At 37.8% G+C, this 27,488-nt stretch overlaps 2 protein-coding genes across 2 annotated transcripts; both read left to right on the top strand.

The window, feature by feature from the left end:
- Positions 1-3,667: 3,667 nt before the first annotated feature.
- Positions 3,668-4,622, top strand: LOC102389114 (olfactory receptor 6K3-like; the record flags this gene model as incomplete). The annotated part of the gene is made up of 1 exon (XM_006060350.3): positions 3,668-4,622. A coding segment is annotated over exon 1 (939 nt), but the record flags the coding sequence as incomplete, so codon positions are not given.
- Positions 4,623-5,388: 766 nt separating this feature from the next.
- On the top strand, positions 5,389-18,964 carry LOC102389455 (olfactory receptor 6K3-like). Its single transcript, XM_045166214.1, has 3 exons — positions 5,389-5,439; positions 17,966-18,016; positions 18,074-18,964. Exons 1-3 carry the CDS (start codon positions 5,389-5,391, stop codon positions 18,962-18,964), a joined length of 993 nt encoding a protein of 330 aa, XP_045022149.1.
- Positions 18,965-27,488: the final 8,524 nt, after the last annotated feature.

The raw sequence follows: 27,488 nt of genomic DNA on the forward strand, positions 1-27,488 counted from the left end.
CCACCTTGGATATATTTGCTGAGTGAATATTTGTCAGGGAAAATAAAACCTGGAAAAATGGCAACAAAATTTTGTGGTTAAAGGATCATTGGCAAATGAGGAGTTAATATAATTTCAGCCATATGGCTTCTGCATAGTCTTGGAAGATGAATGAATAAAATTAATACAAATGAACCAACCAATATGGATGATGTTTGAGACATTTGATAATGAACAGACGGGAGAACTAGAGCAGGTAATGTAATCAAGGATATCTTTCTTTAAGTTATAGTAGATATATAGTTTCTTAGATACTATGCTGCTGCTGCTAATTCGCTTCAGTCGTGTCCGACTCTGTGTGACCCCATAGATGGCAGCCCACCAGGCTCCCCCATCCATACTATGATATAGTAGTAAAATGTGCATGCTTGGAAGAGAGGGAGAAGAGTCAGTAGTTAAAAAGAAACTAAAGATACTGAACATCAAAGAGATAATAACTAGAGCAAGTGGTAGGAAACTGGGTCAAATAGTTTAATAATAAGTTTTATCTTGCAGTCAAGGAGTGTTAAATCCTGACCCCAGCTTTTGGGGCCATCTGCCTCTGGAACCATTGAAGTCAGTGAAATCTTATGCATGTGAACCCCTCCTTCCCACCACAACTGCTAATGGTCCTTTAATACCCTAGATCCTTCTGCAGAAGTTCTGCTGAGGTGTGCTGCACAGCTGCTGAAAGAATTTTCTAGAATATACTTCAGAGTTGTGCTATGCTATCACCGAACTGCTCTGAATCTGTTTCAATGAAGAGTGAAGAAAATCCTTCTGCCTTTGAACCACATTTTATTAGCTTAGCTCCTCTTGTTCCTTAACCTTCCTCTGTCTCAGCAGACACTTTTTATACAAACAATTCTTTCACAGTTTGTTCAGAAAAGAAACGAAGTATCTCTTTCCTTCTGATTTCTAGCCTGATTCAAAGACCTAACTTCCCATAGGTATGGCAACTCCCTGAAAGGGAGCATGGCAGCAAATGTTTTCCTAATTAACCACATGGGAAGTGGAGTTGATTTCCTCCAGGCACTGAGGGAGAACCCTACAGAAGCAAGCCATTCCCTACCTTACTAACTAGTCCCTGAGAACCTAGATTTGTGATTGTGGCTAGAACCTTCTGATTTGCTGGACTGCAGAACAGTAAAAATGAAGACATTTGGGAAATAGGAGGGAGCCCTCTGAGTTTCTGGAAGAGGTAGGTATGGGATGAAGGGTGGGCTCTGTACTTTGGCATACGGGTGAGTGCCCTACATAGGGGAAGAGGCACAGAGAACCAGATTATTTTTCTGTTGGTTTTAAATTAAGACTTGTAGAAGATCTGTTGACATTCTGTAGGCATGTGAGGTAGGGGGAAACATAGTAAATAGTTCAGAAATGAGGGGTTTTGGATAATGTGTGTTATAGAACTAGAGATGGTCATTAGATAATCTATTAAATTTTGTCTGGGACATTAGCCCTTGAGAGATCATTTTTGTCTGGGCCACTAGAATGATGACTCTTTACCTCTGCTGACTTGTTTATTTATTTAAATTTTTAATAATTGAGATATAATTGACATATAACACTATATAAATTTAAGGTGTATGTGTTTATTTGATGCATTTATACATTGCAGTCTGATTAAAATCATAGTGTTATTTATCACTCCTGTCACATCGCAAAATTATAGACGTCCCATGTACAAGAGCTAAATTATCAGCTAGTTCATTGAAGGCAAGTCTCAGAATTTTGCCAGGCACACAAATATTTACTAACAAGCAGGTACAAAAACCAATATCAAACCTGGTTTTGGAAGCCCAAGGAAGTTCAAACTCTATTCCTTAGTCTCTCTGATTAGAAAGAGTGAAAGGTTCTATCAAAAACAAAATGTAACCAAATTCTCACTGGAGGAAAAACTAACATGGTGAAATCATGTGCTAGATCCTCTGGTAAGGGAGGAGCACAGAAATGAATGAATCACAGGTCTATTCCACCCTTCCACACTGTATAGACAGCATGACAAGCTCTTATTCTAACGCTACTTCAAGAAACGGTTTAGGTTTATTTTTAGCCAGGCCACATGTCTTGGTCACCTGGTTTTTAACTTAAAAAATAAACCTAAAGTTCCTTATGCTGATGATTTTCAGCTGGGGCAATTTTACTCCCACTGTTCCCCTGCAGAAATATTTAGCAATTTCTAGAGACATTTTGTTTATCATGACTGAGGAAAAAGTCTGGGCTATTGATTTCTAGTAGAAGCTAGAACTGATGCCAAATGTTCTACAATGCATGGAAAACCTTTCTCTTCCTCATCCCTAGCAAAAAATTATCTGATACACAATGTTAGTAGTGCTGAAGTTGAGAAAACCTGCCCTATGCTAATTAATGAATCCACTTTCCTGAAGGCTCAACAGTTAATTAATCCACCTGCAATAAAAGGCAACACAGGAGATGCAGGTTTGGTCCCTGGGTCAGGAAAATCTCTTGAAGAAGGAAAATGGCAACCCATTGCAATATTCTTGCCTGAAAAATCCCATGGATAAAGTGGCCTGAAAGTCTAAGTGTTAGTCACAACCCCATGGACTGTAGCCCGCCAGGCTCCTCTGTCCATGGAATTTTCCGGGCAAGAATATTAGAGTGGGTTGTCAATCCCTTCTCCAGGGGATCTTCCCTATCCAGGGATCGAATGCAGGTCTCCTGCATTGTGGACAGATTCTTTACCTTCTGATCACCAGGGAAACCCCTAGAGTAGCCTGGTGGGCTCCAATCCAAAAGGTCGCAAAGAGTCAGACAACTGAGCATCTAAGCACACATGGTGAAGATGCCATTCTGGATACTTGGAACTATCTGCCTCTGGCTATAGACTGCTAATCAAAGCTTTTGAAATGTCATCAAACCACTCCTAGAGTGTGATTTCTCGATTAGTATATTTCAACTATTAGCTAATGCTCTTTACCACTGACCATTAACTAACCTAGATTAAGATTAATTTGCACACAAAGGTATATTGCATGGGTCTAAGCTGTTGTGTTTTAAAGTAAATTGAATTCAGTATGATATTTAGTTCTCTTTACTCTATTTTTCTAACTATGAAGCCAGCAAGGGAAGACAGTACCCGCACTTTATTTTTAAGATATCCATTTAAAAATAGTTTTTACTTTTATCCACAAAGGGGATCATTTTGCCACAACTCATTTTGTGTCTCCAATATTTAATATCAAAAATAAAAATGTCTACCTATTTAAGGTATTTCTAGTTTGCTATTATAATAAATATTCCAATGAATATCCTTGTATTTGTTTTAATATTTAAAATAATTTTCTTGGGCTATATGGTGAAAGGAAGTCTCTAAAAAGTCTCAGAACTCTTTAAAAAGATTGCCAAATTGCCATTCAGGAGAGTTTGTACCAATTTAAATGTCCAAATAGCAAAACTGTTTGCTTAGTTCTCAGAATAGTTGATAATACAATGTGTTACAATTACTAAAAATGTATTTGCAAGTTAGACATACTCACTTTATAATTTGCAAAGCAATGCACATATTTTCCTTAATTTAATCAACCTCATTTCAAGGCTGATGAGCTGCTTAAAAAGAAAGTTTATATTGGTTATTTAAATTAGGTAGAGCTCTGACTGTTTATATTTGATTTCACTAGCCAACAAGTGAAACACCGGAAAATATGGATCAGGAGAATCAGACAATAGTGACTGAGTTTTATTTCTCTGATTTCCCTCAGTTTGAGAAGGGCAGTCTCTTATTCTTCATTCCTTTGTTCTTAATTTACGTGTTCATTATTGTTGGAAATTTGATGATCTTCTTTGCTGTCCAGCTGGATGCACGTCTCCACAATCCCATGTACAATTTCATCAGCATCTTCTCCTTCCTGGAGATTTGGTATACCACAGTGACCATCCCCAAGATGCTCTCCAACCTTGTCAGTAAAGAGAAGACTATTTCTTTCATTGGCTGCCTCCTGCAAATGTATTTTTTTCACTCACTTGGGGTCACAGAAGGCCTAGTCCTCACAGTGATGGCCATTGATAGGTACGTTGCCATCTGCCACCCCCTCCGCTATGCAACCATTATGACCCCTCAACTATGCATCCAACTCTCTGCTGGTTCTAGCATCTTTGGCTTCCTTATGCTACTGCCTGAGATTGTGTGGATTTCTACTCTTCCCTTCTGTGGTCCCAACCAAATCCATCAACTCTTCTGTGACTTTGAACCTGTATTACGCTTAGCCTGTACAGATACATCTATGATTCTGATTGAAGATGTGATTCATGCTATTTCCATCCTGACTTCTGCTTGTATCATCACCCTTTCCTATTTAAGAATCATTGTTGTGATCCTGAGGATTCCCTCTGGTAAGAGCCGTCAGAAGGCATTCTCCACCTGTGCAGCCCACATCACTATTTTCCTCCTGTTTTTTGGCAGTGTGACACTCATGTACCTGCGTTTCTCTGTCCCTTTCCCACAACTACTGGACAAGGCCATTGCTCTAATGTTTGCTGTCCTTGCCCCACTTTTCAACCCGATAATCTACAGTCTGAGGAACAAAGACATGAAAGATGCCATCAAGAAAATCCTCTGTTCTTGGGGCTTCACTGGTGGTCCAATGGTTAAGAATCCACCTTGCAATGCAAGGGACACTGATTGAATCCCTGGTCCAGGGAGATCCCACATGCCATGGAGCAACTAAGCCTGTGTACCACAACTACTGAGACGGCGCTCTGGAGCCTGTGAGCCACAACTACTGAAGTGTGCAAGCCTTAGAACCTGTGCTCCGCAACAAGAGCAGCCAACACAATGAGAAGCCCACACACTGCAAGAGTAGCACCCCGCTGCAACTAGAGAAATCCCTGTGCAGCAACTAAGACCTACCACAGCCCCAAAATAAGCAAACAAATAAGTAAATCTTAAAAAAAAAAAAGTAAAAAGAAAGAAAATCCTCTGTTCTCAAAAAACATTCAATGTCTCTGGAAGCCAATGAGAATTCACTCTATCTGTTCAAGCATCTATATTCATAAGTTTAAAATGCTAACAAATCAGTTTTTAAAACTACTGGGCATAATTTATCTTTATGTAGTAGTTTGGGTATGATTTTCACTTTTCTTTTTTTTTTTTTAAACCACTTTAAGATATGATTGAGATATGAAAAGCTGGACATAATTAATGTATACAACTTGAGTTTGGAGACTGTGTATACACCCATCACCATAGTCAGTACCATAAACATATCCATCACCTCCAAAAGTTGCTTCCTCCCCTATTTGTTTATTCATCATTCCAGCACTATTTTAAGTGCTTTACATATATTAATTCATGGAATTGATAAAACATCCTTATGAGGTAGGTGTACTTGTACTATTTCCATTTTATAGATGGTAAAACAAAGTCACAGAGAGTTAGTTGCCCGAGATGAGTTAGTAAAGGTGAGACTTGCAGTCTCTTCTCTTACCTTCTGCCTTATACAGTCTTGTTGAGAACTTGCCCTGCATATTCCCCACTCACCACCAGCATGTTGTTTCACTAAGTCCTGTGTGTGTGTGTGAGTCCAGGTGTTGGCGTCACTTTTCTAACATAAGAACTATTGCTTAATCTAATAAAGGAAGTTGTCAGTGATCTACCTATCTTTATAACATTTATAGATTATGATGGAGTATTTTGTACACTTTATAACACCAAATCAATGGAGATACTGAACTAAATAATAATCATATTTACTTCTCGCAGATCTAAATTTTTCCCTTACCTACTCTTCCATTTTATATTCACAGTACTCCTATATCATTATTATTATTATTTTATTTTAAAAAGATTAACAAGATGTGCAGCAGTGAAGTAGTTTAAGGCAGAAGAAGAAACCAGACTTCCTAACATTCATCTAAGAGACATTTATCCCCCCATAGATTGTCTAATGATAGCTAACAATGATTGTGCAGTCCATATAGTCTTTGACCTTGGGATGCTTGTGTCCTGCTGTTTTTATTAACTCTTTTGGGTTTTGTTTTACACTGTTCAGAAAATGCTTGACCAAGTACTCTTGAAAGCTTGAAGATTAAATAGACAAAATGTATAGGTTTCAGATCAAAAAACTCACATAAATTATGTAAATATATATAATTATATCTGATGTGCTAATCTAAAAAAATCACTATCACTATATAAATAATGTTCTATGTTATGTTATACTAAAATGCTCGGCCAGTCTCACACTGCAGTGTCCCTATTCTTATTGCCTTTCTGCTTTAGAATGTTTCTCTCTTTCTTATTTTCTGCCTTGAAACTTATACTCAGCATTAAAAAAAAAGAAAAAATCCATACACACTTTTTTTCCTTCCCCACCTCAAACTTATTTATTTTTAATTGAAGTAAAACTGCTTCACAATATTGCATTGACCTCTATCTAGATCAACATGAGTTAGCCATAAGTATATATGCTTCCCCTCCCTCTTTATCCTCCCTCCCATACCTTCCCACCCCTCTTGGTTGTTATAGAGCCCCAGTTTGAGTTCCCTGTGTCATACAACGAATTTCCATTGGTTATCTATTTTACACATGGTAGTGTATATGCTTCCATGTTACTCTCTCCATTCGCCCCACCCTCTCTTTCCTCTCCCCCACCCATGTCCATAAGTCAGTTTTCTATGTCTGTGCCTCTATTATTGACCTGTAATTAGGTTCACTGGCACCATCTTTCTAGATTCTATATATATGCATTAATATACTATATTTGTTTTTCTCTTTCTGACTTACTTCACTCTGTATAATAGGCTCTAAGTTCATTCACCTCATTAGGCCTGACTCAAAAAATGTGCTCCTTTCAATGGCTGAGTAATATTCCAGTGAATATATGTACCACTGTTTCTTTATCCATTTATCTTATGTTTTACATCTAGGTTGCTTCCTGTGTCCTCGCTATTGTAAATAGTGCTGCAATGAACATTGGGGTACTTGTGCCTTTTTCAATTTTGGTTTCTTCAAGATATATGCCAAGTAGTGGGATTTCTGGGTCATATGGTACTTCCACTCACAGTTTTTTGAGTAATCTCCATCCTATCTTCATAGTGGCTGTATCAAGTTATATTCCCACCAACATTGCAGAAAAGTTCCTTTTTCTCCACACCTTCTCCAACATTTATTATTTGTGGATTTTTTGATGATTGCCATTCTAACCGGAATTCACACACATTTTATCTTCTGGGATGAGTCCATGCCTTCCTCCTATAGAAGTGCTCTAGTGATTTTAGGGGTAAATTGTCTCTAGAAAAAAATTTTTTCCAGCTCCTGTTAAAAGCAAACCAATCATCTCAGTGGTATCACAAATACCAGGAAGACAACCACAGGAGAGAGAAGAGAGGTGCCAAAAAATAGAAATATAAGTAGTATGGAACATCAAAAAAAAGTTCAGTCAGCTTTGATCAGGGAGATAAATTCTTAAATGCACTTGGGAGTGTTAAGTGGAAGACAGTGCTAGCTCTCAACTTCGGATCAGCCCCAGGCCCCGTTTCCTCTCATGCATCAGGGGACCAGTGCTATCCTATATCCCCTCTCACTCCAGTAAATGCAAAGTATCTCATATTAATGTGAGCTTTTTGATACCCATTAGAAAATTTTTGGGTGTAAAGAAAAGTATATAGACTTTTCTTGGTTATAAAATTAAAATGAACTTATTTGAGGTTACTGTTTAGAAACCTAGCCTTTAGACCTTTGAACTCCTGGTTTAAAAGCTTAGTATTCCATTTATAAATCTAACAGATTTTATTATTCACTATTAAAGGTGTTTGACAAATATTTGGTCTGGTTTATAAACTTGGCAATTAAATAATTTTAAATTACATTTAAATATGGTATACACTGGGCTTCTCTGGTAATTCAGCTGGTAAAAATTCACCTGCAAGCAGGAGACCCCTGGGCCAGGGAGTTTGACTCCTGGGTCGGAGAGTTCCCCTAGAGAATGGATAGGTTACCCCCTCCAGAATTCTTGGGCTTCCCTGGTGGCTCAGGCAGTAAAGAGTCCACCTGAAATGTGAGAAACCTGGATTCAATCCCAGAGTTGGGAAGATCCCCTGGAGGAGGGCATGGCAATCCACTCTAATACTCTTCCCTGGAGAATCTCCATGGACAGAGGAGCCTGGTGGGCTATTTAGTCCATGAGGTCACAAAGAGACAGACACGACTAAGCACAGCACAGCACATGATATATAGTATTTTTGCTTTCAAGTACCTCAATTTTCTGACTCAATAAACAAAACTCCACAGGTTTTAAGAAACAATCTTTTTTATAATCTTAAAAAAACTCTCCAAAACTAAAAAGTAAGTTATAAATATGGCTTATCCTAAATACTTTTAAGTGGTTTAATGCTGTGACAAATATAGTAAGATTTAAATTTTACATAATAAAGTGTAAAATCTTGATTTAATGTGTGCATTTTATAAACTATAAATTTTTAAAAAACGTAAAAGGCTTCCTGGGGCGCTCAGTGGTAAAGAATCTGCCTGCTAATGTAGGAGACACAGATTTGATCCCTGGTCTGGGAGAATCCCACATTCTGTGGAGCAACTAAGCCAGTATACCACCATTATCAAGCCTGTGTTTTAGGGCCTAGGAACCGCAACTCAAGCCCATATGCCACAACCACTGAAGTCCACATGCCTAGACCCTGTGCTCTGCAACTAAAGAAAGCCCGCACTGCAATGAAGACCCAGCATAGCCAAAAGTAAATAAATAAAAAAATTTAAGTGTATAAATTAATTGCTCAATTAGAAATCTAAAATTAGAATTGCAAGGTAGATTTAGTATTCTAATAGGTCAAATTATCTTAAATAATGCAACTGTATAAAATACTAAATATATACAAATTCCTTAGTGCAAAATATAGATAATAAGTTTTGATTCTATCAAACATTTCTAAAACCTTGTTGAGTTTAAAAGATACTAACCAACTAAAGAAACAATAATATGACCCATTTTGTTATTCATACAGCAAATGTTTACTAAGGCTACTGTGCCAAGCACTGTTTTAGGTGCTTGTGATAAGACTAAAAAAGTTCCCTGCCATTATGCAACTTGCACTATGATGAGGGAAGTTGTCAAAAAAATATTAAAAATAAGAAAAAAATTCCAAAATAGAATAAAATCATCTGGTCTCTATGAAACAAAAAAATAAAACTATTTCAAGATAATAGGATTTAGTGTGGGTAGGGAGAAGGAAATGGCAACCCACTCCAGTGTTCTTGCCTGGAGAATCCCAGGGATGGGGGAGCCTGGTGGGCTGCCGTCTATGGGGTCACGCAGAGTTGGACACGACTGAAGTAACTTAGCAGCAGTAGCAGCAGCAGGGATATCATAATTTTAAATAAAGTGGCCATAATTGGACCTCATTATAAGGTTACATTTGAACAAAGATTTGAATAAAATTGTGATTCATAGGAATATGAGGAGATAAAATAATGAATAATCTGCTGCTGCTGCTGCTAAGTCGCTTCAGTCGTGTCCGACTCTGTGCGACCCCAGAGACGGCAGCCCACGAGGCTCCCCCGTCCCTGGGATTCTCCAGGCAAGAACACTGGAGTGGGTTGCCATTTCCTTCTCCTGTGCATGAAAGGGAAAAGTGGAAGTGAAGTCGCTCAGTCGTGTCCGACTCTTAGCGACCCCATGAACTGCAGCCTACCAGGCTCCTCCGTCCATGGGATTTTCCAGGCAAGAGTACTGTAGTGGGGTGCCATTGCCTTCTCCGAATGAATAATCTAGGCAGCAGTAAAAGCTAGTGAAAACCTGACTCAGAAGACATGATCAATAAGATAGAAGGACAAAGATAAAGCGTTCTGAAAGTCAAGTGAACAGAATACATCAAGAAAGAAGTGATTGTTAAATTCTGCAAAATAGTCAAGTAAGGTAAAGACTGAAGGTTGACTTTGAACTTAGACACTTGGAGATCATTGTTAAATAAATAAGAGAAGTATGCATGAAATGGTGAAAGTAAAAGCCTGACCTGAGTAGTTGGATAGAAAAAAATCAAAGAAAAATTAGAAATTCCAATTACAGATAACTCTTTCATGGAGTTTTACTACTACTGAAAACAGAGAAATAAGGTAATAAGGAGCAAGTGGAATCATTAAAATACTTAGTTAAGGGTGAGTCACAATATATTTTAAACCATAATATAGGATACATCTATCTACATAAATGTATATTCACATCCATATTTATAGCTAAAACAGTATTTTTACAAAAGAATACTTATGCTTAATCCATATGGTACTTCTTATCTTTTTTTTTACTTCCTTTCCCCATCCTATTTCTTTAAAATCATTTTTGGAACTGATTTCACCACTTCCTAATGGATTGTGATAAGTTTGAAAAATTGATGAAATTAGGTCTTTAATTTTTGCTGTCTTTGGATGAGTATTTAATAAGCTGTTTCTATTTTTAACTTTGTATTTGCTTATAGTTTTCTAATTTATTTATAATAAAGTATTGCAATTTATTAAAAAAACAAGTGCTACTTTTAAAAATGATGGCAATTTTAATATGATGAAGAAAATAAATATACACTCTGACAGTACTGACATGATGTTAAATAGTATAATCTTTTCTAGAGCAATTTAGCAATATGCATCAAAAGAATTAATATATCCATTTAGAAGTAGTGACAGAGAATGCTTTTTTGATGAAGTAGCATTTAAACTGACAGCTGAATACTGAGAAGGAATCAGCCAGGAAAATATATAAGATAAAACAATTGTGCAAATATCCTGAGGTTAGAAATAGCTGGGTTTCTAAGAAAACCATTTTAAAGGAATCAAATGCATATGTGCGAATGGAATGCAGTAAGAGTCATGAGATGAAGATTAGTAGCAAAATATGCAAACTTGCAGCACATATTATGAGATACTTGAATTTGTTCCAACTGAAGACACTGAAGACATTGAAGTAAGATATTAGATTCTTGGAATAACATCCCTGCTGTTGTATGAATGCAAATTGTGTGCACGCTCAGTCGCTTAGTCGTGTTCAACTCTGCAACTCCATATGCTATAGCCTGCCAGACTCCTCTGTCCATGGGATTATCCAGGCAAGAATACTGGAGTGGGTTGCCATTTTCTTCTCCAGGGGATCTTCCTGACCCAGAGATCAAACTCCTGTCCCCTATGTCTCCCATATTGGCAGGTGATTCTTTACCTCTGAGCCACCTAGGAAACCCATGGATACAAGTTGGAGTACAGCAAATGTGGAGGTGGAAAAGATGAATTATGGGAACACAGTAATTTTTCACAGTGCTTTTCTGTTACAAAGCAGACTGCCCCCAGAATTAGAGCTTGAAACAGAAACTATCTCTCTGTCTCTTAATTTATGGGTTAATTTTCACTGGAGTCAAATAGCTAGTTCTTCTAGTCCTGGTTCCCTCATGCATTAAGAGTCAGCAACTGTTTGGTTGGAACTGACTGAACTAGGGCAATGCTCTGTCTGGCTAAGACAGTTATACTCTCCCCCATGTCTTTCATCTTGCAGTAGGCTAGCCCCTATTGTGCATATAATGGCTAGCTGGGGTGTTAATATAGAGCCTGAGTACGTGGGTTCCTAGAGACTCATTTCAGAACTGGCACATAAATCCTTCTGTTGCATCCTACAGCCTAATCAGTTTAAAAGGGGGACTTGTTCAGTTGCTCAGGAGTGTCCGATTCTTTGTGACCCAGGGAGAGGAATAGTGACCCCCACAAAAGACTGTGCCAGATCTGCCTGTGAGGGTATGAGGGTCTCCTGCAGAGGCATGGGTCAACAGTGGCCTGCCGTGGCGACACAGGCTCTGGCAGCGGCAGTCCTGTGAGGTGTAAGTCCTCTTGGAGGAGGTTGCCATTAGTCTTACCATAAAGCCACTGAGTGGGTGACCCAGAAACGGAAGAACAATTATCCAAAAGAAGTTCTCACACTGTTGCAAAGGATCTATGCCCGACGATAGACTTCCCAACCTGGGGATCTCTTAAAGGGACTGGGAATCCCCAGGGAATCTGACTTTGAAGGTCAGTGGGATTTGATTACAGAACTTCTATAGGACTGGGGAAATGGAGACTTTGGAGGGCACAAAACAAACCTTATGTGCACCAGGAACCCAGGGGAAAGGAGCAGTGACCCCACAAGAAACTGAGCCAGACTTGCCTGTGAGTGTTTGGGAGTCTCCAGCAGAGGCATAGGTAGACAGTGGCCTGCTGCAGGGTCAGGGGCACTGGCAGCAGCAGTCTTGAGAGATGTGGCATGTTGGCATAAGTCTTCTAGGAGAAGGTTGCCATTAGCCCTGCCATAGAGATTGTGAAAATGAAAGTGTTAGTTGCTCAGTCATGTCCGACTCCATGATCTCATGGACTGTAGCTGGCCAGACTTCTCTGTTTATGGAATTCTCCCAACAAGAATATTGGAGTGGGTTGCAATGCCCTTCTCCAGGAGATCTTCCTGATCCAGGGGTCGAACCCAGGTCTCCCACATTATAGGCAGATTCTTTTCCATTTGAGCTAATGGGGAAGCCTTTATAGAGACTATAGCCCTACCACAGAGACTGCAGACTCCAGGACTGGGCAGCCCCAGGCCAAAATACAGGGTGGGAGTACATATCCACCCATCAGCAGAAAATTGGATTTACTGAGCAGGCCCTGTCCACCAGAGCATGATCCAGTTTTCCCAACAACCAGTCCCTCCCATCAGGAAGCTTGCACAAGCCTCTTATCCTCATCTATAAGATGGCAGACAGAATGAAAACCACAATCATAGGAAACTAACCGAAATGATCATGTGGATCACAGCCTTGTCTAACTCAATGAATCTATGAGCCATGCTGTGCAGGGCCACCCAAGATGGCTGGGTCGTGGTGGAGAATTCTGACAAAATGTGATTCACTGGAGAAGGGAATGACAAACCACTTTGGCACTCTTGCCTTGAGAACCCCATGAACAGTATGAAAAGGCAAAAAGATGAGCCTCCCAGATCAGTAGATGTCCAACATGCTACTGGGAAAGAGTTGAGAAATAGCTCCAGAAAGAGTGAAGAGGCTGAGCCAAAGTGGAAATGATGCCCAGTTGTGGATGTGTCTGGTGGTCAAAGTTGTCTGATACTATAAAGAACAATTTTGCGTACAAACCTGGAATGTTAGGTCCATGAATCAAGTTTAATTTGATGTGGCCAAACAGGAGATGCAAGAGTGAATATTGACATTTTAAGAATCAGAGAACTAAAATGGATGGGAGTGGGAGAATTTAATTCAGATAATCATCAAATATACTACTGTGGGCAAAAATCCCTTAGAAGAAATGGAGTAGCCCTCATAGTCAACAAAAGGGGTACTTAGAGGGGGGAAAGAAATGTCACTTCTTGGTAGAGTAAGTAAGTGTCTGAATGCTCAGTCATATCCAGCTCTTTGTGACCCTGTGGACTGTAGCCTACCAGACTCTTCTCTCCATGGAATTCTCCAGACAAGAATCCTGGAGGGGATAGCCATTTCTGTCTCCAGGGGGTCTTCATGACTCAGAATCAAACCTGAATCTCTTATCTCTCTTGCACTGGCAAGCAGATTGTTTACCACTGCATTAGAAACAGCTGCCAAAGTAGCTTGCAAAAGGCACGGATACAGGGAAGAGTTAAGATTGTGTGATTTTCTTTGCCACATAGAGATGATTGGTATCCCCACATTATGCTAAAATTTTCACTAGAACCACTGGAACTAATCCTGTATGTGTGGGCTCAAACTGAAAGGCAGTGGTCTATATTTAGAGCTTGAGTAGAGGAGTATCTTCAGCAAAGTAAACAAGTTTATCATGGCATAGTGTGCTACAATTAACAATGCTATTGCAAATGATATTGTATCTTCCTCAGGGAAATTTAACAGGCCTTGAGAAAGGCCACTATCCTTTCAGAGAATAGTTAAAAACAAAAACAAAACAACAACAAAACACATCACAAAAAAACAGACCCCAATTCTGTTGAAAGCAGTTCTTCAGAATAATGGTATTCATGTGTATTGATTCTGAGCATAGCTATCAAAAGTGATCATAGTTAAGGAAGAAGACTCTTGGAGTTCTTAACATAAAGGAGAACTAATGAGAAAAGACCAGAGGAGAAGGGTTCTGCTAATTAACCCATGGGGAAATAGAACTGCTGTTTTTCTTCAGGCATCAGGGGAAATATTTTGGTAGAGAAATATCCCCAAGAAGATTTTAGACAGGTATAACAGACCTACCTGAGGAACTGAAGGGACCTGAACTGCTTAAATGTAGGAAGGGAAGGGACCTCCTTGTTTCTGCCAGAGGTAAGAGGAAAATGCACATGGGTCCAAGATGAGATTGGTCCAATGTTAATGAGAAAGTAAATTTATTCCCAAGTAGAAAAAAAGGACACTTAGCTAGTGCTTCTTCTGTTAACTTAAATACCAATATTTGGGGACATATTTGAGATTGCATGAATGGAATTAGGATCAGATGGGAGGCGATAGATTTAAAATCAGTGATAATGTTATGTTTTATCTGAGGCATGATGGGTTGAATAATTAACACCTTTTCCCTAATTATTATATTTCTCTGTTTTCACACCTTCAGAGTTTCTGTAAGTTAACTCTGGTCCAAAAGTAAGTCATTTTACATACTGGTTTCTGTTCCCAATGAAATGAATATAAACCAAATGAGAACATGAATAAAGAGAGATTAGGTAGGATCAGTAGCCTATTACTGAAAATCATATCCCAGAGTATTGACTCAAATTGACTAGTCTCTAACTCCAGATCAGTTTTTTAATGCACATCTTCCTTTCTCCAATGGGGTTGGGTCAGCTCATTTCTCTTCTCCCAGTCTCCAATAGATAAATTTCATATGAAGCTCTGTAGAGGACAATATTGATTTTGCTAAAATATAAGCACCTGGATTCTATTGACTTCCCTGGTGGCTCAGACAGTAAAGCGTCTGTCTACAATGAGGGATACCTGGGTTCGATCCCTGGGTCAGGAAGATCCCCTGGAGAAGGAAATGGCAATCCACTCCAGTACTCTTGCCTGGAAAATCCCATGAACAGAGAAGCCTAGTGGGCTACAGTCCATGGGGTCGCAAAGAGTCGGACACGACTGAGGGACTTCACTTTCACTTTCTATTGAAAGGATTACTACTAGTCACTTAGAGGAAATAAATAGAGATGCTAGAAACCCAAGAAGCCAGCAGCTGTGACTGCTTTAGAGGTCGAAAATGTCTCAGTTCTAAGGAATTAGCAGTAGTCATTTCTCTACTTATTTGTAAACGGAGCTCATGTAACTCTTCTTTGCTCCTTCCCTTAATCTCTTCCTGAGTTCAGCTGATCTAAGAGCATTGAATTGCCAGGTGTCCAAACGGTGGGTTAAAGCAACAACTGAAACAAGTGAGAGTAAAAGTGAAGCTTTGAATCACTTACCGAGAAAGTGTGACTGGAGAAAGGACCAATTCCCCCCATCCCAACCCCGTTTCATATTTCCTATAAAACTGAGCATCAGTCAAGCATCAGCGGTATCAACACTGAGGTCATTTCAGTGTTGAAGGGACTCTGAGCAAAAGACTGTAACATTTTATAGACATTGAAATAGAGGGGAAGTCACAGAGTGAGCTAAGTCAGAGAGGAGAAAAGTATCTCAAAGGTTTTTCCTTCTCCTCCCATAAGGAGGCCTCAGTAGAGATACCTGAGGATGACTTTGGTACTTTGGTCCGAGGCTTCAGCTAAAGGGACTTAGGAATGAAAATGCCGGGTGAATGTAAATGTTCAAAAAGCATGAATGACCAGGGGAGACTGGGTCTTTTACTGCAACTCCCTTCAGAGACTGTGGTGACCTGGCTGTGCACAAATTAGGAGTGGAAAGAGCATCTATCCCCTGGAGAGTCTGCCAGGAAACATCCGAAAACTCATACAGGTTTTTCATCAGGAGCCAGTTTCTTCACTGTCCATGTATTTTTGAGGTGGAGGGTAGAGCAAAAAGGATCTTCCACTCTCTTATTATTTTATTCCTGTGCATTAAACTCTTAAATCCACTTCCTTTATTTAAAAGTGTAATTCTTTCCTTTCTGATTCTTTCCCTTTGGGTGTTGGGATAGCCTAACATTTCTGTGAATTTGAAGTCAATCCTGTTTCTTTCCTTCTTTTGTGGATTTCTCCAAGACTTTCCTAATATAGCCTTGTTCCTACTAATCCCAACTAATACCATTCCTTCCTTTTCTTTCCTATGAATACCCAGCAGCATTTTTCCCTTGGCAAATAGTCTTCTCTGTGTCTATTATGTCTATTTACCTTCTTGCTTAACTGAAGTGAATCTCTTTTCTAAAAACAATACCATTTTCAGATGAAAGTTGCCAACTCTTCCCACTTCCCTTGTGTTTCTAGGCTGAGAAAAGTTCCAGGGAAAATGTTTTATTGCTATTCTCCTTTTCCTTACATTGCTGTTACCTAAAAATTATTTTCTTTGGCACATACTTTAATACCTTCAATCTTAGTTGTGCCATGCAAAGACATTAAAGTTCACAGGAATGACTCAGTTAACAACTTTTCTCATAAACTTTTACCATGAATTTATATGATTGATTTTCTCCCATTCTAGGACTTTTGACATATAGTAATTATTCTGCCCTACATATTTTAAACTCTAATATATCTGTCTTTAAGAATATGACCTTTTATCTCATTATTATTTCTGTTATAATTTCTCTTGAATTTCATGGGAGTATCAGTTTCTAGGCCTCCATTTCCACATAATTATCAATATCTTATTGTCTTCACATTCTTATACATCCATCTTAAACCCCTAAATCCAAAAGCTAAGCAATGTATGTCATTATCTTTGAGTTTTTTCCTTGAAGAATTTCAGCCACTTTCTCCAAATCTACTAACCTTAAAGTGCCAATTCTAAGAAAATCACCTTTTTTGTAATTCAACTGAGAAAACTGAATAGGGAAACAGTTATTCATTCAGAATCTCTTCTTTTCAATATCTCTAGCAGATTGATGTTTTAGGAGTCTGATTAAAAAGATTTCAAGAACCAGATTCCCAAGAGAGAGCCCACAGTTCACTTACTGGGCCTCCTTCATACTTACAAAATGCTCTAGTGCTGAATTTTTCACCAGTCCTTTCATTCTGTGGTGGCCAATTTCTACTAGATTTACTTTTGCTGCTGCTGGAGTTTCCTACCAAATCTCTATATCGATATGTGTGTCTTAAAGCCTTATTCTCTTCTCTAGCTACACTCAAAGCCGCTCTGTGGCCTGATAAAGAAGCATAATATTGGAAACTGGGGATGTTCCAGAAAATGCAAAATATAACTTTATTATGATTACATCATTGTACGAACTAAAAGTTTTGATTTTTCTAATCTATAGCCAAGAGTTATTAGAGAATTTAGCATGTGATTGATAGTGATTTTGTGAGTTCTTATAAAAATGTGATTATTAATAGTACCCCTAATATTCTACTTTATTGTAGTTACTATGGCTCATAAACATGACATTATTAATACTTTATTTGCTTATTATCTGTCTCCTTAATTAGTATATAAGGTTCATGAAAGTAGAGACTATTTTCTTCACTACTGAACTCAATAAACCTACCGTTGTGTTTGGCACGTGTGTGTGTGTGCTCAGTGGTGTCCAGCTCTTTGTGACCCCATGGACTGTAGCCCACCAGGCTCCTCTGTTCATGGAATTCTCCAGGCAAGACTACTGGAGTGGGTTGCCATTTCCTGCTCTGGGGGATCCTCTCAACCCAGGATCAAACCCACCTCTCTTGAATTTCCTGCATTGGCAGAAGGGTTCTTTATCACTGTATCACCTGGAAAGCCCGAGGCACATAATAGGCCCTAAATGAATATTTGTTTAATGAATCAAAGAATGATAGAAGTAAATAATTTACCTCAAGTGTTGTTCTTTGTACTCGTATAAGGTAATTGACCTGATCCTTCACACTTCATCTAGGGAGTGAGTTGTGTCTTTTTACGTATAACAATTAAGGCTGCTGAGACCATGGTGAGAAGTAACCAAACATCTATGGTGACAGAATTTTTCTTTTCTGGACTTCCTGAGTTTGAAGATGGTAACCTCCTCTTCTTTATTCCTTTGTTAATCATCTACATATTCATCATTATTGGGAATCTCATTGTGTTTTTTGCAGTCAGGATGGATACTCATCTGCACAATCCCATGTATAATTTCATCAGCATATTCTCATTTTTGGAGATCTGGTACACCACAGCCACCATTCCCAAAATGCTCTCCAATCTTGTCAATAAGAAGAGGACCATCTCCATAATTGGTTGCCTCTTGCAGATGTACTTCTTCCACTCACTGGGCAATTCAGAAGGGATTTTGTTGACTACCATGGCCATTGACAGGTATGTTGCCATCTGTAATCCTCTCCGCTACTCAACCATTATGACGCCCCGGCTGTGCACTCAGCTCTCTATAGGCTCCTGTATCTTTGGTTTTCTTGTGTTGCTCCCAGAGATTGTATGGATTTCCACACTGCCCTTCTGTGGGCCAAACAAAATCCACCAGATCTTCTGTGACTTTGAACCTGTGCTACGCTTGGCATGTACAGACACATCCATGATTTTGATTGAGGATGTGATCCATGCTATTGCTATCATCTTCTCTGTCTTGATAATTGCCCTCTCATATATCAGAATCATCACTGTGATCCTAAGAATTCCCTCTGCTGAAGGCCGTCAGAAGGCCTTTTCTACCTGTGCATCTCATCTTGGTGTCTTTCTGATGTTCTATGGCAGTGTATGCCTCATGTACCTGCGTTTCTGTGCCACTTTCCCACCAATTTTGGACACAATCATTGCACTGATGTTTGCAGTTCTTGCTCCCTTTTTCAATCCTATCATTTACAGCTTGAGAAACAAGGATATGAAGATTGCAATTAAGAAACTTCTCTGCCTTCAGAAGGTATTTTATGCATCTGCAGGTTAATGCTAGATCCAAAGAATTGATTGATCATTAAAATCTCTTAATTTGATAGTCACTGTAATGTTCTGGATCCTAAAATTAACATAATACTAATTTATTTCCATACTGATATTTTCTGTTTATCCCAGTTCTTCTTCCCATGTACCTGTTTATTACATTTATATGTATTCAATTACGATATCAATAACTACCTGTATAGACTTGAACAGATAGATAAATAATAGAAAGGAAATATGATGTTTACGCCATCAAAATATATTTGAGCATTAATTTTATTGTTATTTGCTTTCTTGAAAATTTATTTTGTTGTTTATGAGCATCAATTTTATTTTTAATATGTTTTAAAATTATTATATATTATTATTTTAATGTTATAGGCATTAGTAACAACTGAAAGTTATAAAATACAGCAGTTAAAAACATAAGATCTAGAGAAGAGGGTGAGGTCCATATTTCACTGGTACCACATACTAGCTTTGAGACCTTGAACAGGTTGTTAATTAACCACTCTGCATCTTAGTTTCATCATCTATGAAATGGGTATAAAAGTAATATACGTTGAAGGTAGAACCTCATATAGTTGTTAGAAAAACTGAGTGAATTACTCTGTGAAAGTAATTAGAATGTTTCATAACATAGGGCGAGTGCAAAGATAAGTGTTAGCTATTACTATTATTTGCCACTAATTACTTGCATTTATTTTGGATGTTTTAAAGAATGCTATAGTAAAGAATGATATATTAGAAATGAAATCTCATACATTTATCTATGATTATCATTCATAGAGTTTTGTTAATATTGTTTTTCTGGGGCCAAGTGGAATCAATCTTCACTTTAACTATTTTGGTTGAATTTGACCAATTTGATTGAATTAGACTATTTGATTTAATGTGATTTCAAACACACTCTGAAATGATAAAAAGTAGATAGATGATGAATAGAGAGATAATATATATAATTAAAGATACAGACCTTTCTGAGCTACTTCTCTTGCTTTTATTTTTGTTCTCTTTGTGTTGTCCAAGGACATTCATAATGGCTATTTTTATACCTTGAAATACCATATGTCACATTCCTTTCAAGAAAAAATTAATATATTTGATTTGAAGTGTCTAAAGGACCAGCTGAATCTATTGGGTAGTCCAGAAATGATCAAAGCTGTATACATAAAAACTACAGTAAATCAGAACATACAAAAAGTAAAATAATATAAAACCAAAATACTATAAATACTATAAAAAGATTGCCCTTAATTTATCCCTAAACTTGAATTGTTACCCCAGTATGCATACATACAAGGTCCAATTGAAGACCATACTTATCAACAGATATTTATAGAGGAAATAGGATAAAAGAATCTACACAGATGAAAATGGATACAATTCTACATATAAGCTATGAAAAAAAAAAAAATGATCGAAACTTGGAAAAGCAGATGCTGAGAAGTCATGGTGCATTTGGAAGCTCCAGATACAGGAAATAGAATCAAATAGAATCACAGTGGAGCTGTCCCTTGAGCTGTGTTCAGAGAAGTGTATGAAAAGTAAGTCTGAAATACACAAGCCAGAGAAGTGATTAAATACCCAAGTAATCTCCGGCTGCTAAAACAAAACCAGAAACATACAACTTCTCGGCACAGAAACCTGTGGCGGATTCATTTTGATATTTGGCAAAACTAATACAGTTATGTAAAGTTTAAAAATAAAATAAAATTAAAAAAATAAAATAATAAAAAAAAAAGAAAAAAAAAAAAGAAACAGTCGTCTACAGCTGATGTCAGACTTCATGGCAGATGCTTCCATGTTTGTGATGAGCCATTAGATCATCGACATATTCTTCTCTAGTTAGTTTTGTATCTGTATATGTAGTCACATACACGAACACACACAAATATACCCACACACCCAGATTATCCTTTTGTAAAAAAATTACTTTAGTCTTCCCCTACACTGAGTGCTATAAGACCATTAAATGTGTTTAATGCATGGCTCAGTAATTACTTGAAGAATTACTATAATTAAATAGAGATAGAGATTTGAGGATTGGAAACAAATGAAACAGAATAAATCTAATTTAAAAAATAAGTAAAATAATTTTTATTTAAATGTTCAATGAAATTTGTGAAAATAGTATTAATATCTATTAGTAAAAATACGGGCAAATGAAAAATACAAAAATAGAATGTAATAGAAATATTGAATAAATTGAATACTACAAAAAATGAAAATAATGACTTAGAAGAAAGCCTAAAGGACATATTCCAGAAAAAAAGGAGCAACATGAAAAGCCTAAGATTAAATGTAAGGAAAGAAATATATAAGGAATATATTCACTTATTCTACAAACCATATATTGTTGTTATTGTTGTTCAGTAGCTAAGTTATGTCTGACTTTTTGTGACCCCCATGGACTGCAGCTTCCCTGTCTTTCACTGTCTCCTGGAGTTTGATCAAATTTATGTTTATTGAGTCAGTGATGCCATCCAACCATCTCATCCTCTGCCATACATATGAATATAGAAATTCCATAAAGAAACAAAGTAGAAGAAAAACAATAATTGAAATTAAAGGAAATTATTTTTGAGCTAAAGAATAACTGAATCAGCAGATCAGAAGAGACTGTTTCACATAAGACCTGGGACTGTAAAATTCCTAGAAGAAAACAGAGGAAAATACCCTTGGCATCAATTTTGGCAATGACTTTTTGCGTATGACACCAAAAGCACAGGCAACAAAAACAAAAATAGACAAGCAGGAAAAAAAAAAATAGACAAGTGGGACTACATCAAACTAAAAACTACCATACAGCAAAGGAAATAATCAACAGAACAAAAAGGCAACTGACAGAATGAGAGAAACGTTTGCAAACCATATATCTGAGGGGGAGAAAATTTCTAAAACGTTTGTTAGTCACCCAGTCATGCCCGATTCTTTGCGACCCCATGAACTGTAGCTCATCAGGCTCCTCTGTTTATGGAATTCTCCAGGCAAGAATACTGGAGAACACTGGAGTGGGTTGCCATTTCCTTCTCCAGGCAATCTTCCCAATCCAGGGATCAAACCCTGGTCTCCACATTGCAGGCAGATTCTTTACTGTCTGAGCCACCAGGGAAACCCCAAAATATATAAGGACCCCCTCAAATAACTCAATTAAAATGGGTAAAGGATTTGAACAGATATTTTTTCAAATAAGACATACTACACTTTGCTGCTGCTGCTGCTGCTAAGTGGCTTCAGTCATGTTCGACTCTGTGCGACCCTATAGACGGCAGCCCACCAGGCTCCCCCGTCCCTGGGATTCTCCAGGCAAGAACACTGGAGTGGGTTGCCATTTCCTTCTCCAATGCATGAAAGTGAAAAGTGGAAGTGAAGTCGCATAGTCGTGTACAACTCTTCGCGACCCCATGGACTGCAGCCTTCCAGGCTCCTCCATCCATGGGATTTTCCAAGCAAGAGTACCGGAGTGGGGTGCCATTGCCTTCTCCGACACTTAGCTAACAGTCTCCTGAAGCGCAGGCAGATTCTTTATCTTCTGAGCCACCATAATGTTTTAATGTTGAATTTTTGTTTATATACCTGTTTTTTTTTTTTGTTGTTGTTGTTGTTTGTTTGTTTTTTTATACGCTTAGCTAACAGGTATATAAAAAAAAAATCAACATTAAAACATTATGGTGGCTCAGACGATAAAGAATCTGCCTGCGCTTCAGGAGACTTGTGTTCGATCCCTGGATCAGGAAGATCTCCTGGAGAAGGTAATGGCAACCCACTCCACTATTCTTGCCTGGAGAATTCCATGGACAGAGGAGCCTGGCGGGCTATCATGCATGAAGTCACAAAGAGTCAGATGTGACTGAGCAACTAGCACTTATTAACCATCAAGGAAATGCAAGTCAAAACTACAATGAAATATCTTCTCACACCAGTTAAGATGGCTATTCACCAAAAAACAAAAGATAACAAATATTGGTGAGGTGACAGAGAAATTGGAACCCTTGTATAGTGGGTATGTAAAATGGGGCACAGATACGAAAAACAATATGGAGATTCCCAAACAATTAAAAATTCAAGTACCATATGATCTAGTATTCCCACTTCAGGGTATACATCTGAAAGAACTGAAGTCAGGATCACAGAGAGATATCTGCACTCCTATGTTTATTGAAGCACTATCCACAATAGCCAGGAAATGGAAGCAACCCAAGTGTACATTGTGAGATAACCTGATTAAATATTGTGGTGTACATACACAATGGAGTGTTATTTAGTTTTTTAAAAAGAGAGAAACTCTGCCATTTGCAATAATGTGAATAAATCTGGAAGATATTAAGCTAAATGAATCTAACAACAGAAAGTAAAACACTGTGTGATTCCACTTATATGAAGTATATAAAATAGTCAAACCCATAGAAGCAGAGAATACTATTATGGTTGCCGGGAACTGAGAGGTGAGGGAAATGAGTTGTTCAGTAAGTATAGAGTTTCAACCACGATACATGAATAAGTTCTATAAATCTGCTGTATAACCTAGTGCCTATAGTTAAGAATATGACATTGGGCATTTCAAAATTTCTAAGGGGTAAATCTCATATTGTGTTCTTCACATGTAACACAGAGAAAACCATAAAAAGCAAACTACAAACTAAGGGGTGTAAGGAACTTCTAGATGGTATTGGATATGCATATTCCCTTTATTGTGATGCTGTCAAGGGTGTTTGCGATATATTCAAACTCATCAAGTTGTACACATTAAATATGTGTGGGTCTTTGTATCCAAATTTTTGTTGTTCAGTCACTCATAGTGATCAAGTCTTTGTGACCCTATGGACTGCAGCACACCAGCTGCAACTTCCCTGTCCTTCACTTTCTCCTGGAGTTTGCTTAAATTCATGTCCATTGATTCAGTGATGGTATCCAACCATCTCATCCTCTACTGCCCTCTTCTCCTTTTGCCTTCAATCTTTCCCAGAAATTTTTTTTTTAAATACAAATTATATCTCAATAAATCTGATAAGAAAGATGGTTTCTTCCTATGCTAAATTATTGAAAAAACAATTTTGCCAACTGAAAGTTTTTATTTTTTTATCTTTATTTTATTTTTTTTAATTTTATTTTATTTTTAAACTTTACATAATTGTATTAGTTTTTCCAAATATCAAAATGAATCCACCACAGGTATACATATATAAGAAAATAGACAAGGAAAATAAGCTTCCAAGTCACAGGAAGAATTGTTAGACAAAACTTTCAGAGAAAGAATGACTCCCTATACCAAAATATATTTCCAAAATCTCATATTAGGTAATCTTTTAAGAAGATTACAAGATAAAATCAACTACATTTGGAAAAAAATAACTTTGAGTTTTCAACAGAGCAGTAGATTAAGTACACAATAATCTCATAAAAAGGATAAGATGTTGACTGTGATTGACAGGACTAAAGAGAACTGTTTAAGGTTGGAGAGATTCACATACATTTGTAGCATAAGAAAAAAAATAACATTGTTCCTTCATTTCAATATTGGTATAAAATCCTAATCACATGATTATTTTAAAATCATCTTATTTTCTATTATATATATCTTTCAACATGTTTTACTGGTGTCAGCATATTCATTCAAGACTTTCTATATCTCTTTGTTCATGTAATAACAGGACTATAACAAAACTGTTCTTTACAAGGTGCCCTGTAGCACAGTTAAGGACAATGATTGTAGGGCTGGAGAAAGTAGCTTCCAATGGTCAGGATGATGAGTGCAATTAGGAAATAAATATTTATTGAAAACTTTGACCTGTAAACTAATGAGAGGAAAGTACAGTGGGGAGCTTTCTGATAACTAACCCCATGAGGGAAAGTGATGCTGTCTGCTGCAGTGCAGGGGAGAAGTCCCCTATGGAACCCATTTCCCTTTCTGTTATGCCCTGAGGTACCTGCGAATATAATTGCAAGTCTGCCTTTTGAGGGACTTAAAGGATATCAAGGATGAAGAGACCCAGATAAATAGAAGAGCTTCTGTGGTCTTTGGTAGAGGTAAGCGCAGAAGACTCAGGCTTGGAAAGAAGGTATTCACTCACTGTGCATGAAAAGAATAATCTTATTCCATGAAGATTGCATTATTATATAATATGGATTATTATAGATTGCATTATTATTACATTCAATATAAAAAATTAGAGGCTTTGAATTTTGGTGAGAGGCAATGGAAAGTTTAGAAGAAACTCTGCCCGCTGAGGTACTAGGCCAAGGTATATGTGAAAGAGAATACTCCATTTATGGTGCCATCTTTTGAAAGATTACTTTGTCCAGACTTGATTGTGACTCTCATCAAAATTGAGTTGTCATACTTTTCTTTCCAAACATTCCTTAGTTTTCTTTGCTAGATTATTCATGACTGTCTTGTGGGTTTAATCATAATTGCACATGGTGGCCTTGCTCCAAGTTGATTTATTTGACACCAGCTCATATTTTGCTTGTCAACCCTTTTCAGGAGGAACTCATTCTTGAGACGGTAAAACAACTAAGTTGTAATACAATAAATGATCCTTATGTAATGCCATAAATATATGTAATACAATAAATATAATGATGATCCTTATGTAATACAATAAATATAATGCAGACGCTCCAGTGTAATGGTGCCCAATATTTTGGCGTGTTTAGTACATTTCTAACATACTTTAAGCATTTAAATATATTTACTTTGTCTATGCTAGGTTTTCTCATTTGTAAAGTGGGGTTAATAATGCTATCTTATTAGAGCATTTTGAGCATTAAATGAGAAATATATACTTGTGCTTGTCTCAGTTAGTGACTCAGCACTATGTAATACACTCCTGACTATGCACACAATATTCATAACACTGTGTAATACAGCACGGCCTTCCCAGGTGGCACTAGTGGTAAAGACGGAGAAGGCGATGGCACCCCACTGCAGTACTCTTGCCTGGAGAATCCCATCGACCGAGGAGCCTGGTAGGCTACAGTCCATGGGGTTGTGAAGAGTCGGACACGACGACTGAGTGACTTCACTTTCACTTTTCACTTGCATGCACTGGAGAAGGAAATGGCAACCCACTCCAGTGTTCTTGCCTGGAGAATCCCAGGGACAGGGGAGCCTAGTGAGCTGCTGTCTATGGGGTCGCACAGAGTCGGACACAACTGACTCGACTTAGCAGCAGCAGCAGTGGTAAAGAATCGGCCTACTAATGCAGGATACTCCAGAGACGTGAGTTTGATCCCAGGGTTGGGAAGAACCCCTGGAGGAGGAAATGGCAAACTGTCCAGTATTCTTGCCTAGGAAATCCCATGTAGCCTGGGGGGCTACAGTCCATGGGGTCACAAGGAGTTGGACATGTCTAAGTGATTGAACAATCAATGCAATAATATAGAATTCACAATATAATATGAATCATATTATGCTATACTATTATTTTTATTACATTTAACCATTCTCGGGAACTTATGAGCTAGTTTTTATTAATAATTAGCAGACAGGGTGTTACTTAACATAGTCAGATGAGCTTCATGGATTAGTAGAGGAGGAAGCACAAAGCAGAATGTTAAAGGAAAATGAGAGGTGTGGTGAATTGGACTTTATTACCCTTTCACTAAGCTGCCTGTTAAGCACTGTTTTAAGTCTTTTGTAGACATTAACTTAATCCTACAGTATACCTATGAAAATTAATAATACTATTATTAATCTCATTTTGCAGATGAGTATTTGAGACAGATAGATTAAGCAATTTGCCAAAGACACATAGATAATAACAAACTTCACTGAGATTTCAATGTAGACTCCAGGTCTACATGCCCTAGAACAGAGAACTCCAAATAGAAATGTGCAAGATGGCCCAAGGGTGGAAAAAGAAAATAATAGTACTTCTGTTATGTTTATTTTCACTCATGCTTCTTACTTTAAGATATTATGTATTGTTAGATAATGTGTGCATGTGTATATGTTAGTCGCTCAGTCATGTATGAATCTTTGAGACCCTGTGGGCTGTATGTAGCTCCCCAGGCTTCTCTGTCCATGAGATTCCCCAGGCAGGAATGCTGGAGTTGGTTGCCGTGCCCTGTCCATCATAATATAGTACATGCACATAGTTTTTGTTTTACATTTTAAAGTCTTTATTGAATTCATTAAAACATTGTTTCTGTTTTATGTTTTGGCTGTGAGGCATGTGGGATCCTAGTGCCTCGACCAGGGTAGAACCCACAGCCCCTGTATTGGAAGGTGAAGTCTTTTCTACCTGACCACCAGGGAAGTCCCTGTGCATAACTTTTAAATGCAAACACGTATATTAGAAGTTAAGCTAAAAATACTCAACTATTTATTTTATTTTATTTTATTTTTTGACTTTATGTAATTGTATTAGTTTTGCCAAATATCAAAATGAATCTGCCACAGGTATACATGTGTTCCCCATCCTGAACCCTTCCCCTTCTCCCTCCCCATACCATCCCTCTGGGTCGTCCCAGTGAACCAGCCCCAAGCATCCAGTATCGTGCATCGAACCTGGACTGGCAACTCG

Source organism: Bubalus bubalis, chromosome 6, assembly GCF_019923935.1.
Source record: "Bubalus bubalis isolate 160015118507 breed Murrah chromosome 6, NDDB_SH_1, whole genome shotgun sequence".
Classification (NCBI taxonomy): Eukaryota; Metazoa; Chordata; class Mammalia; order Artiodactyla; family Bovidae; genus Bubalus; species Bubalus bubalis.

Coding starts and splice junctions, on each gene's coding strand:
- LOC102389455 (XM_045166214.1), top strand. CDS start 5,389: ATGGTAAAACAAAGTCACAGAGAGTTAGTTGCCCGAGATGAGTTAGTA. Junction 5,440..17,965: donor CCCGAGATGAGTTAGTAAAG/GTGAGACTTGCA, acceptor CACTTCATCTAG/GGAGTGAGTTGTGTCTTTTT. Junction 18,017..18,073: donor TTAAGGCTGCTGAGACCATG/GTGAGAAGTAAC, acceptor GGACTTCCTGAG/TTTGAAGATGGTAACCTCCT.